Source organism: Populus nigra, chromosome 14 (assembly GCF_951802175.1).
Source record: "Populus nigra chromosome 14, ddPopNigr1.1, whole genome shotgun sequence".
Taxonomy (NCBI): Eukaryota; Viridiplantae; Streptophyta; class Magnoliopsida; order Malpighiales; family Salicaceae; genus Populus; species Populus nigra.
In genome coordinates, this window is record NC_084865.1 from 4515492 (window position 1) to 4528247 (window position 12756).

The 12756-nt window shown below is 32.2% G+C and overlaps 1 protein-coding gene and 1 pseudogene across 1 annotated transcript; one reads left to right on the top strand and one right to left on the bottom strand.

Moving 5' to 3' along the window:
- Nucleotides 1-575: 575 nt before the first annotated feature.
- Nucleotides 576-2672, bottom strand: LOC133673316 (agamous-like MADS-box protein AGL104). Its single transcript, XM_062094053.1, has 11 exons — nt 2488-2672; nt 2308-2364; nt 2180-2201; nt 2020-2081; nt 1899-1929; nt 1718-1779; nt 1529-1628; nt 1365-1418; nt 1121-1248; nt 825-1029; nt 576-722 (listed from the first exon to the last, which is right to left on the bottom strand). Exons 1-11 carry the CDS (start codon nt 2670-2672, stop codon nt 576-578), a joined length of 1053 nt encoding a protein of 350 aa, XP_061950037.1.
- A 5861-nt stretch (nt 2673-8533) lies between these two features.
- On the top strand, nt 8534-11278 carry LOC133673317 (photosynthetic NDH subunit of lumenal location 4, chloroplastic-like; annotated as a pseudogene).
- Nucleotides 11279-12756: the final 1478 nt, after the last annotated feature.

The window sequence follows — 12756 nt, forward strand, 5'->3', positions numbered from 1 at the left end:
AATCTTTTCAAGACTAAGCCTTCGAATTTCTTCTATCGCATTTCAAAAAATTCTCTGAATAAATGAATGCATTGCTAAGATTCAGATTTCTTATTATTTTCATGAATATGGCAATATTTTTTTCTGTTTAGAATCATGGTCAAATTATATGTGGTACTCAACAAAAAATAAAAACATAATAGGCTGACAAGTCATGGCCTGAGATCGACAGGAGAAAGACTATATCTTTGCGAAGGGATGAGGCCCAATTGAAATACACAGACCCTCTTCATTCACTTCAAGCAGATTTCTACGAATGATCTCGATCTGTAACAAGACTGTAATTTGGAGAAAATCCTTGTTTCTAGCCTCTTTATCGTACAAATTCATTTCTCATAATATACATAAATAATCGGTACTATTCCTTTCCTACATGAAGAAACAGGAAGAAAAAGAGAAATTTTATGCCCCCTCCGTAATATTTGCACTCTTAGAATAGACCATCATGAACCATGACCAACCTCCTATTCGATCAGCCAAGTTTCTGGTTGGCATGCTGCAATATAACCACCAGAAGAAGTTTTTGGAGTGAAACATTATTCTACTTTAGATTGTTTTATCTGATTCTCATAATCTGAACATTGATCAGCAGTGCTAGAAGGCATTTGTAGGCAGTTTGATGTGGTCTCGGCCTGTGGTTGTTGCAACATTGATGTAAAGCTTGGACCTGCAATATTCTCTTGCTGACAAGAGAAGTTTATATGTTCTTGTTATTAAATAGCCACTAGACTATATGGTGCTTAAATATCACATAGTATTTCAACGATTCCCAAAGAGGGAGAAACCTTTACAGCAGAGAATGAGGTTGGAGGCATGAAGGCAGAGAGGAGCTCAGTTGATGACAATGACGAGAAAGCTTGGTACCAAGATGGGAAGACCTCACTGTTTGAGTTGTTGATATTGCTTCCTTCCATGTTGTTGCAATGATTTGCACTTACATTATTAGTCGCATGAGACAATGCATCAAAAAGTGTCATGGAGGATTGGTTGCTGAAAAAAAATGCCCAAAAATGTTCCATCAAGAGCATAAATCATACAAATTTCCCATCTTCCTTGTACAAGATTTTCAGGCTTTATTTACCTCACAGGAACACAAGACGATTGATCAGATCCTACGCGAACAGAGCTGGGGTTGTTTCCATTTTCAGGCAACCAACTTACAATATCATTTTCGAAGTCTGGCATCCCCCCGTTTGTATCTAAGAACATCTTCAAATTCAAAGATGAAATGGAACAAGTTTCATTTCCTTAATTAGTCCTAAAATTAATCAGTCAACTAAAATTCAAGATTGATGCCAATTACAAATCAAAGCACGGTCGATTACCTGCATACTCGAAGGGTCATAAGTAGATACAGCCGGGTTACTCAAGATGCATTTCTGCAGCAAAGATTAGAATTAAAATGGATATTATAGCTAGTGCTAGTGCGCATGGCATTTTGGAACATAACACTTGATCATGTAATTACAAGAGAGAAAAAACAAGTAACCTTTCTCTCTTCAAGACGTGCCATGGTATCCAAAAGAGTCTTCTCACATGATTCAAGCTCCATCATTGATGTGATTTTTAGAGGATCAGGCTCGTATAACCTTTCAATCAGTTATCCAACAAGAAAGAAATAATTAGAGTTCTATATGACAACAAAAGTGAAAAGGTTTTGTTGTTGCAATTTTCTAACCTTAACTGCTCCTCGGCCATATAAAGTTGATGTTGCAGATTACGAGCTTCTAGCTTGATTTCCTTAATTTGCACAAGAAAAAGAAAATCCTTAAGTGCGCTCCATGTGTGGAAGGAAAAGAAAATCCCAAATCCATGAGAAGATTAAGGGAAAAAAAAACACAAGTAGCTGTTCTATTTACCTCCATATTTAAATTCATAGCATGATCAGGACTGCAAGACAAAACGAAATAATTAGAGAAATTTTGTATTAATGGGAGCACAATGAATTAATTAAAATTAAATTGAGAAAGAGAATCCTGCTTTGCAGCTTGAAGAGCCATATCATTCTCAGTCTTGAGCTTCCTCAGGATATTGAGCAAATACTGCAATATTTAGATATGGGGATAAACAAAAGTGTAGGCTATAAGAATTTATATGCCCTGTTCAACCAAGACATAAAAAAAAAATTATTACAGTTTACCTCTCGATTTTGAATGCCGCAGCTGCAAAATACATGGAAAAAACTGTTCATATAATGTTGCAATACGAAAACGAAGGAAAAATAACACATACCCAAGAACAAAAACATATAATTTGGTAACAACATACCTAAAATCTCGATCATGTTCTGACATATTTATGTAACGTGCAATCACATCTTCGAGTCTATATATAAAAGAAAAAAACAAAGAAAATTTACAAACATCAGATTCCATGTGTCCACAAAAGAAAAAAAATGTCCATATCAAGAAATGAAAAATATGTATCATCAAGGGCAATGATGATCACCTCCTCTTGCCAGAAAAATGACTGAGACGACCAGATGGAGAGAACATAATGAGAGCAATATCAATGTCGCAAAGAATTGCAAGCTCATAAGCTTTCTTAATGAGTCCATTTCTACGTTTGGAGAATGTAACCTGCCGGTTTGTATTGTTCTCTATTCTCTTTATCTGGAGTTTGACACGGCCCATTTTCAATTTACATAAAATATGAAAAACAAGCAAGTCCCTGATCAGCTACGTATAAAGAAGAAGGCAAGGTATAAATTAACAGAAATCTGCTGATAATGCCTGTTCTCTTTTCTTCTACAGAAATGAGAATCCCACCAAGTTAGAGAGAGATATGAAGAGGGTGTTTTCTTCTGTTAATGCATGAGCCTTGTTTCCTGGTTAAGGATGATTTTGAGCATTTATGGTTAATAGGGAGTGCCCGAAAATTAAGTATTGATGTGGAAGAAGGGGTCGTAGTTTATTCACCTTGAAGAGTGGAATGGTTTGTTTTCGGAATCAAAACTAAGATTTATTATTTTCTTGGAGCAGGTTCTCTGAATGCTTCTCCAGACATAAACATAGGCAAATTGCCTTTCAATTTATACCTTTACCATATTCATATTGTATAAATCTTTTTTCCATATTATTTTTATTCGGCATTCAAATTGTAAGAAGGATTATAAAAATATTATCTTTTTATTTATGCATGCATTAGTTAATTTAATTTTCAATGATCTTCTTAAAATTCATAAATTTAAGGAAAAAAAATTAGTTTCAGTGTATGAAAATTACCTGAATATTATTTATTAAACAAAAATAGTGTTTGCAAAAAAAATATTCACAGTAGTTTTTCTTTTACTTTTTTTTTTATATATATATATATATATATATATATAAAAGTTGGATAGCAGCTAAAAGAATACTACATGTATCACATAAAGGAATAGTCATTTTTAATCTTTTTCTCACAAGAGCAAATTGCCCTACACACTTACGTTAAACCAAGTCTGAATATGTGTGATTTATCACTCTGATACAAAATTTAAAAATATCTTATCATTGTAAATACAAGACTCTTCAAAATTAAAAAGTAAAATGAAAAATAATAGTCATTTAATAGATATTAGTCTCATATATTCGGGTACTATGTTAATTATACATATAAAAAATCGATGTCACTTTTATCGCATCATTTCTAACAAAAAGTTATTTATGATATGTATTTTCTTCTAAATTTATTATACATATCTTATTAATTGTCTGAATTATTTCTTACCTTTAAAAGGACATTAAAGAATTGTTGAGAGATTTGATGCTAATCACTAAAAACAAGAGATTTCACCGGTTTTGTAATATTTACAAAAACTTTAACGTTAATACCTTAAAATAAAAGATTTTGTGAACTTAGAAATATTTTGATGTTAATCCCTAAAAATAGAAGATTTCATCGATTTTGAAATTTTTTATGTCAATCCTTAAGAATAAGAGATTTTATTGATTTAGAAAAATTTAAATGTTAATATCTAAAAATAGGAGATTTCATTGATTTAGAAGAATTTTGACTTTAATCCATAAAAATATAACATTTCATTGATTTTAGGATTTTAACAAAAAAAAATCTCTAAAAACAGGAGATTTCATTTATTTAAAATAATTTCGACTTTAATCACTAAAAATAGGAGATTATGTTGATTTTAACAAAAACTTTGACATTAATCCCAAAACTTAGGAGATTTTGTTGATTTAAGAAATTTTGATGTTAATCATTAAAAATAAAAGATTGCATCGATATAGAAGAATTTTGATGTTATACCTAAAAATAGAATATTTACTTTGATCTAATCCCTAAACATAGAAAATTTCATCGATTTAGAAAAGTCTTGACATTGATCCTAAAAAGTAGAGAAATTCATTAATTTAGGAAAGTCTCGACATTAATCCCTAAAAATAGAATATTTCATCGATTTAGAAAAACTTTGACATTAATCCTTAAAAATAAGAGTTCATCATTATTCAAGTTTCTTTTTATTTATATATTAAGTATAAAGCTAAAAGGTGTGGTGTTTTCACTATATAAAAATTTATTGTTCACCCTTTCACATTTTACTATGGATTACAATAGTGTTATTTATGAAAATTTTCAATTTGATCCTTAAACTTTTTCAGCACAATTTAGCCCTTTTCAATCCAAATTAGAGTCTAATTACATGTCTTTTTGGGGGGTGAGGGTTGCATTGAAAGACAAGGGACTGAAATGCAAAACATGAGTAACATAGGTGGCGTATGCACATTTATTTGTGAAGTACATTTTTATTCCCGATGTTTTTTTGCTATAAGGTGATCGGTCTTTTGAAGTTTGTAAACATTCATTTTGGTATTAAACTTTATTTTCATTATTTTTCAGTCCCTGGTGGGTGAGAGGAGAGAGAGGAAATTGTCAGAATCTGACCTAGAGAGAGAAAGATGTTATTTCAACGATTTCAACCACCAAAACATTAATTTTTTGTTCCAAATGGTTTCATATGATGAGGGGAGTTTGAATTGGGTGTTTTTTTTCCCTTGAAAGTGCCTAAAAATCCAGATTTAAGATCGAAAAGAAATTGGTTTTCGGGTTTATTCTTGGTTTTGGACCGGTATTTGCGCTCTTGGAGCTTAAAGATTGGTCTTTTGAAATGCAAAACATGAGTAACATAGGTGGCGTGTGCACATTTATTTGTGAAGTACATTTTTATTCCCGATGTTTTTTTGCTATAAGGTGATCGGTCTTTTGAAGTTTGTAGACATTCATTTTGGTATTAAACTTTATTTTCATCATTTTTCAGTCCTTGGTGGGTGAGAGGAGAGAGAGGAAATTGTCAGAATCTGACCTAGAGAGAGAAAGATGTCATTTCAACGATTTCAACCACCAAAACATTAATTTTTTGTTCCAAATGGTTTCATATGATGAGGGGAGTTTGAATTGGGTGTTTTTTCCCCTTGAAAGTGCCTAAAAATCCAGATTTAAGATCGGGAAGAAATTGATTTTCGGGTTTATTCTTGGTTTTGGACCGGTATTTTGCGCTCTTGGAGCTTAAAGATTGGTTTCACAAGGTTATTAGATTTTTTCTAAATGTTTTGAGTTGAAAATGGATGGAAAACAAGTTTTTAGAGCGTATAAACCAGGCACCCCGATTTTCCAGCAACCAAAATGGTTGGAATCTATATATGCTAGACGACGCGTCATTTGTTACTAAAATATTGCCAAAGGTCCCCTCTCAAATTAGCCAGAAACCCAGAAACTTAAGGTTGAAGAAGGTACCAAATGACACATCATTTCTTCCCTTTATTTAATTGGGATTTGCGATTAAATTAAACGATGTTGTTTTGGACTTTTCACTTTTGGTCTTGGAACTTCAACCCTTTCTTGATTTTAGTCATTGGCTTCATAAATTTTCAACTTGACCCTAGATTGGGCTTCTACCTTTGAAATTCTTTTCAATTTCACCTTTGATCCAACTTAATTTAGTCCCTATATTTTGACATATTTTGCAGTGCAGTCCTTGGTTCCCTAATTTATATGGTTTTGGTCAAGTTGACTTTTAATCTCAATTTTGTCTTTAATCGCATCCTTAATTGAATTAATAAGATTCTTTTAACTTTAGTATCTTTTCACTTTGGTCTTTAGTCTTTGGTCTTTGGTTAAATTTTATTAAAAAAAAAACTCTGAGGAGGCTTAGAGTTTTACTGTACACACACACATGTTATTATAGATTGCTACAATGAAATTATTGTTTTGCTTTGCCCATAAAAAAAAACCTTAACAATAGCTAATTAGGGTAGAATAATCTTTTTACATAACCCATTGATCATTATAATGTTGATGGGAGCATATAGGTCTTTTTTTTTAGCATAGTATAATTACTAAATCACTCTTAAAAAGTAGATTTAATTAGCTAGAGTCCAAGGGCATGTATTTTCACTTTTTCAAAGCACAAATTACTAAAATATTCTTAAAAGTCAAATTTCTTTAATTAGTGTACAAGACCTTTTTCATCTTTTCGGCCTGGTTTTTTTTGTCATTATCAAGTTGACTAAGAAATGATTTGATACTTTAAATAAATATAAATATTATTAAAAATAAATAAATGGCGTATGCAATGCAAGAGTCAGCGTGTAGGTGTTGCTCGTGCACTTCAAGTGGTAGGTGTGTTATCGCTCGACAGCCAAACACTAGCTTCCAGGATGATGTTAGAATCTCCTCGATAGCCTCTCCATGATTGGGCATGTAATCAACTGGCCTCCGATTTGACATCGACGGTCTTTTTTTTCTCTCTCTCCTTCTTGATTTTCATGTCAAAGTCTCTAATTTTTTAAAGAAGCACTTCAATTTTTTTTCAGATTTGGTTCTTATTTTTTATTATTATTTGTTTGTTTTTAATCATTTTCTTGATTCATTTTATATTTTAATTTCATCCCTTGTTGTTTTATTTCATTTAAATTTTATAATAAATTTGGTCATCATTCTTTTGATGCTGTTTATTTTATGAATGATTGAGAATTTTGCTTCGTGATTTTTTTTTGTTTGTCTTCAATAGGGTAACCTAGTCTCATGACTTGGGTCATGAGTTTTGAAAATTAACTCAAATCGACTTCGGTCTTTGTTTTAGGTTTTTTTTTAAATTGATTTTTTTTTAATTTCATCTTTCAACATTAGGTTATTGAACCTTTAACCTCGTGATTTTTTTTCAATTTCCTTCTTATAGGGTTATTTTAATCTCATTTCTGAGTGACGGGTTAGTTGAGTTAACCTGGGTTGACTAAGCTTTTTTATGTTTTTTTAATTGTTTTCTCTTTAGCTTTGACTTTCATCATTTAGTTTGCTTGAGAGTTAACCTTCATTGTTTTATTTAATTTTTTTTGTACAACATTATCCCAACCTCTCAACCGGGCTGCAAGTTTGGCATGCTAAGTGAAGTCAGGTTTTTTGTTTTTTTTTTAAATTAAATTTTTTTTCAATTCATCCTTCATCGTTTGATTTGGTAGTAATTAATCTTTAAATTTTTTTTATTTTTCTCTTTATGATGTTATATTGTTTTCGTTCAATCTTTTTTTTTTTTGTTATCAAATAAAATTGTTGAGATATTTTAATAATATTTAATGAATTTTTTTTATAATATTGGCAAATGTTCATTTTTCTTAATTAGTCATTGTCTTTTTCTTGTTTTTATTGTTGTTGGCTTTTTTATAATAATATTATTAAATTAATTGAGCTTATTAAATCTATTTGAATCAATGACCCGGATTTCAAGTTTTTTTTCTCTTTTAAAAGTGCTATCATTGTCTAAGAATACTTTTTTTATGTACATCGCAAATCACCTATCTAATTGACTCTAAATATCACAAAAAAATTAATCAAGCCCTTGATTGAATTAATAAAACCTTCAAACTTTACCCTTTTTTTTTGTCTTCGATCTTTTAATTCATACAAATTTATCCAATTTCAATCATTAGCTTCAATTTTTTTTAATCAAACCCCTAATTGTCCCTCAAAATTATTCTTGACCTTTTGTTTTTGTGTTGGCTCCGTCCTTGGTTTTTTAAAATTTATTATTTTTTTATTTTATTCTTAACGTATTTTTTTTCCTTTTTCTTGTGTTTTTTTTTTATTTTGATTGTTTTTAACGGCTGTCTTTTTTTCAAAAATATGTTCAATTTCATCAGCAAAAATGTTTTGATGCGGAATTTTTTATTTAAAATAGATAAAAAAAACAGATTATAACAATAACAATAAAACTAAGCACAAAACTTGAGAGGAAAAGAGTAGATATGATATAAAACAAATTATGAGAATAGAAAAAAGTTATTAAATTGAGGTGGATCAAAGATTATTTAATTGTTTTAATATTACAAATATCAATTAATTAGTTTTGCTAAACAGATAACTAAGTTATAATTAACTCAAAAAAATCATTAAGGCAAGAATATTTCTGAAAACAAACATGAACTTTAAACCCAGCAGCAAGTGCATCAATAATTAAGTCCAGGCCTTCCAATCTCTAGCCCGTCAATAACAGAATCAATGAGGGCTCCTATCCATATCCAACGATCAAAATTTCCCCCCTCCAAAAGATTTCTACCCTCCTAACTTTAACCACTTTTTGAAAAACCATAACAGACTACATTACACACTGACCAAAACATGGCAGCACTCTCTGCTATAACATTCACAACCTCAGGAATAAAAAAACCCTCTTCAACACTAACAAGCCCACTTTCTCTTTCAAGCACGCTTCTTCATTTTCATGTCTTTCTTGTTTGTCACATGATATGATGCGGACCTCTGGTCCTCATCACGATAAAGAAACAAATCTGTCTTTGAAGTCCGTTTCTAAGACAAAGAAGTGCATTCTTGATGTGGGTTTTGGGTCTTTTATCTGCTTCTGTTCTTGGTTTCTCACCAATGGATGCTGAAGCAACCAGAATTGAGTATTATGCTACTGTAGCAGACCCACCATGTGAACTTAACTCTGTTCCCTCTGCCCTTGGTTATTGTGATGTTCTGGAGGGTCAGGTGTGGTGGATGCCCAATATAATGAGCTCATCAATGTAAGTTAACGATTTAGGAATTCTGCCAATTTCCTATCTTGGTTTTTTGTTTCCCTGAATTTTGCTTTATTGAAGTAAACATGCCAAGCTTTAATTTCAAATTGACTAATTAATGATAGTTATTCAATATTTGTCTAGATTTGAGTAAGTTTTTATCTGTTCTTGATTGGTTCTTTTATGTTTTTCTGGGCAATGATGATTGGAGAATTGGGTTTTTTTTTTTTTAATTTTGAGTCTTTCATATTGAAGAAACTGTGAATTAAGTTGGATAAAGGACTAGACTTAATTGGAGTAATGAATTAACTTTATCCTCTAAAGTGCAAGTTTGTTTGATTCATGATCTTCTTCAATTTCTCAAAAAAAAAAATTATGTTAGTCAGAAACAGCTATTTTTAAATGTGTCTGACTAAGGTTTCTGAGACCAGGAATCTTTGCGGAACTTCTAACTTGTCATTATGATTAATGCTTGTTTTGTGGTAATGGATCTCTATTAGTTGTATTCTGGTCATGAAATGTTCCTTAAAAATTCAACTTGTTTTAGTACAAAATTGGAATATCTTTTTTTCTGTTAGCAAGGAGCTATTAATGATCTCACTGGAAAAACAACTTTTAATAGATAGATGCCAAACACCATGAAGCGTCACAATCTTTGTTTTTCTTCCTCTCCCTCGATACAGGTCCGTGACACTGCAAGATTTGCTGATGGGATAGTCTTTGACAGAAGCTATAAACGCGGCAGACCTCTCGCCATGCGCATTGGTGTTGGAAAGGTGTGAAACTATTAGCTAGAATTATTAGTTTGGTTCAGGTTTCTTCTTAGACATACAAGTGGGAAGATTTTCTGTTGAACTCCTGATTTACAGCCGGTCATGTTTGAAGCTTCTAATACTAGGATCTAAACTACTTGCTACCATGTATTATTTGAGTCACAACTTAAAGTGCTCCATAGAGATTTTGTATTACTTTTACTGCTCTTGTGTCTTCATTAACAGGTTACATTATCTGCATTCTATGTTTGTTACTTATTATTCTTTGATTGGATTGGTGATGCTTTATTCCTTCTCAATCTAATCACGATTGTGGGCAGATCACCATTTTCCACAACGTTCTCATGCAAGGATAGACTAGAGTTTTCATGTGCACTGCTTAACAAAATATTTGATACTTCTCTGTCCTGGCATTTTCTGTGAATCCTTCTGTTGTAAATTGTAATGATTAAGGGTATTGAAGAGCTAAATTGACTCTTCCATTAGGAGATCAATAATTATAAGAAATCTACAGCAACACCAATTGAAACTTGTATGTGACTCTTGTGATTTGTGATCTTTCCTTCATGAAGCAGTTCTACCATTCTTCACAGAAACAATAAACAGCATATGACATAGTAATTGATGCTGTGTATAGTTTCCTCACATATATCTACACTGGTCAACTTTATTTTACATGGTTATTTATTTGTTCAGGTCATTGGGAGATTGGATCAGGGAATTCTAGGTGGTGAAGTGGTGCTCTCAATGCAAGAAGGTAAGATTTTGAAAACAACAGGAGTTCTATTGGTTTTTGTGTTGTGTATTCGTTCTTGTTTGACTGAAAGATTTGTCAAGCTGCTGATTTTTCGCAGGTGGAAAACATAAGCTTCATATTCCTCCCCTGTTAGCATATGGAACAGAAACTGCAGGATGCTTCTCAGGTGATGTTGCCATATTAACAAAAAGAAACAAATTACAGTTTTTCTGAGGCCTGACTATCTGAAGTAAAACGTGTAGTGTGCATCAAATAGCTTTGAGTAATTTAAATGTTCAATGATATGGAATGCATCCTCTTGCCTTTGAGTTCATGTGTGTACTGAATTTGCAGTGTCGTTGTATGGATTCTTTGTTTTATTATTTTCGATACAATGACTGATACTGTTGGTCATTATTGCCAATATCGTCTCTCACTTAGACTTTATTAAGCCCATTAATCCTGTACTGGATGTGTGATCTTACTCATTATGCATCGTCGTCATGATTTTATATGCTAACTACAATGACTGTTTCTGTATAGCTTAAAATTTTCAAATCAAATCACTAGTGCGTTCAGTCAATATTTGCACATGTTACTTGGATACTAACAGCCGTGATATTGTGTACGCAGGTGATTGCAATATCCCTGGCAATTCAACTCTTCTATATGATATCAATTTTGTTCGAGTCTAGTCTGGGAATAGGAGTAACAAATAGATGAAAGTCAAGTGTAGTTCATCAAGTGAGTCTCCTCTTGTTATCTTGGAAATGATATCATTACACATTGCTGGATCAATGCTGGGATTGGAATCCTGTAACTACTTGGATTTCCAGAAGCAGCTCTTTTTGTATACAGACTCACGATTATGAGATCAAGAGCCTCATAGACTGGCCATGGCTGCTCATGTATGGAAATTTACTTTTTGAAAGTGCATAGTAGAGCATATTCTTCCCAGCTCCACCTCGGCATATCATGATCTCTCCAATCTTGATAAACCCTTCTTTTTGGGATTTAGCAAAAACATAAAAAAGAGGATTATTCCCTGTTTGAGTGCCACAAAGTACTCAAATGTGGGGGACAATGGTTTGTGCACATAAAGTGATCAATTTTAAGAAATTAATGGTGCTCATTTACGCTTCCATTTTTCATTAAGAAGTTAAAGCTCTCTTTGAAATCTTAGAAGACTGGTGGGGATGAGGTTACTTATGCTTCTGAAATACTATTTTCTGCTAGACAATGCTTGCTTTAGTTGCAGGGGAAGATAACAAGATTGAATTCACTTGCTAGGTGCAGATGTTGGATAGATACTATGATTGTAATTGTGCAATAACCCTGACTAAGAAGGTCATTAAAATATAAAATACGCCACATATGAGAAGTATCATCCATCAGACTTTTCCTCAGGAATTCTCATGATATTTTTATATATATTTTCACTTCACCAACTATATTAGTACTTGTAGACAAAATGATTCTGCATATCAAGCTGCATAAGATATATACCAATGATGGCTCAAAAGTCTAATCAGCACTTACTGCATCACCATTAAGATCACTAGGAAGTAAATAGCTCAAGTGAATTTCAGCTCTACTCCTGTTGTAATGATGTGCTTTCTTTCCATTGAATTTACCAAAAGGAGTGGTTAGAGAGATGAAGAGGAAACTTCTGAGTATAAGTTATTGACATTACTTATATTCACCTTTACTCAAAACATAAGCAGTGGTTTCTTCTAACTTACTCAACTGCGCTTGCTCTTGGAAGTGGGAATTCTTCTGTTACTCACAGGGTGGAATTGAGCATCCTGATTGTTATGTAGCAACAAACAACATAAATTTAATAAGTTATTTTGGTTGTTATCTTTTGATTTTGAATTGTCTACGGTTGGTCTGTCAAGTTTTTGTGTCTTGTTTGTTATTAGCTACAACTATTTCATTTCTGTTAGGTTTTTCTCTCATCACTTCATAATCTGCTGCATTTCGGCAGCCATAATCTGCTATAGATACTAATTTGTTCAATCATGTTAGCCTCATCTGAAAAACCACATCAATTCACCAGCATGCATGCTTTTATATGTGCTTTGACTTGGTCTGCTTTCAAAATCCCAAGGCAAAATAATGGAGGAGTGGACTAAACATAAAATATATGTAGGACATGGGTGGAAGTTGCTTCTTTTTGCTTTTTCCTTCTGTTACG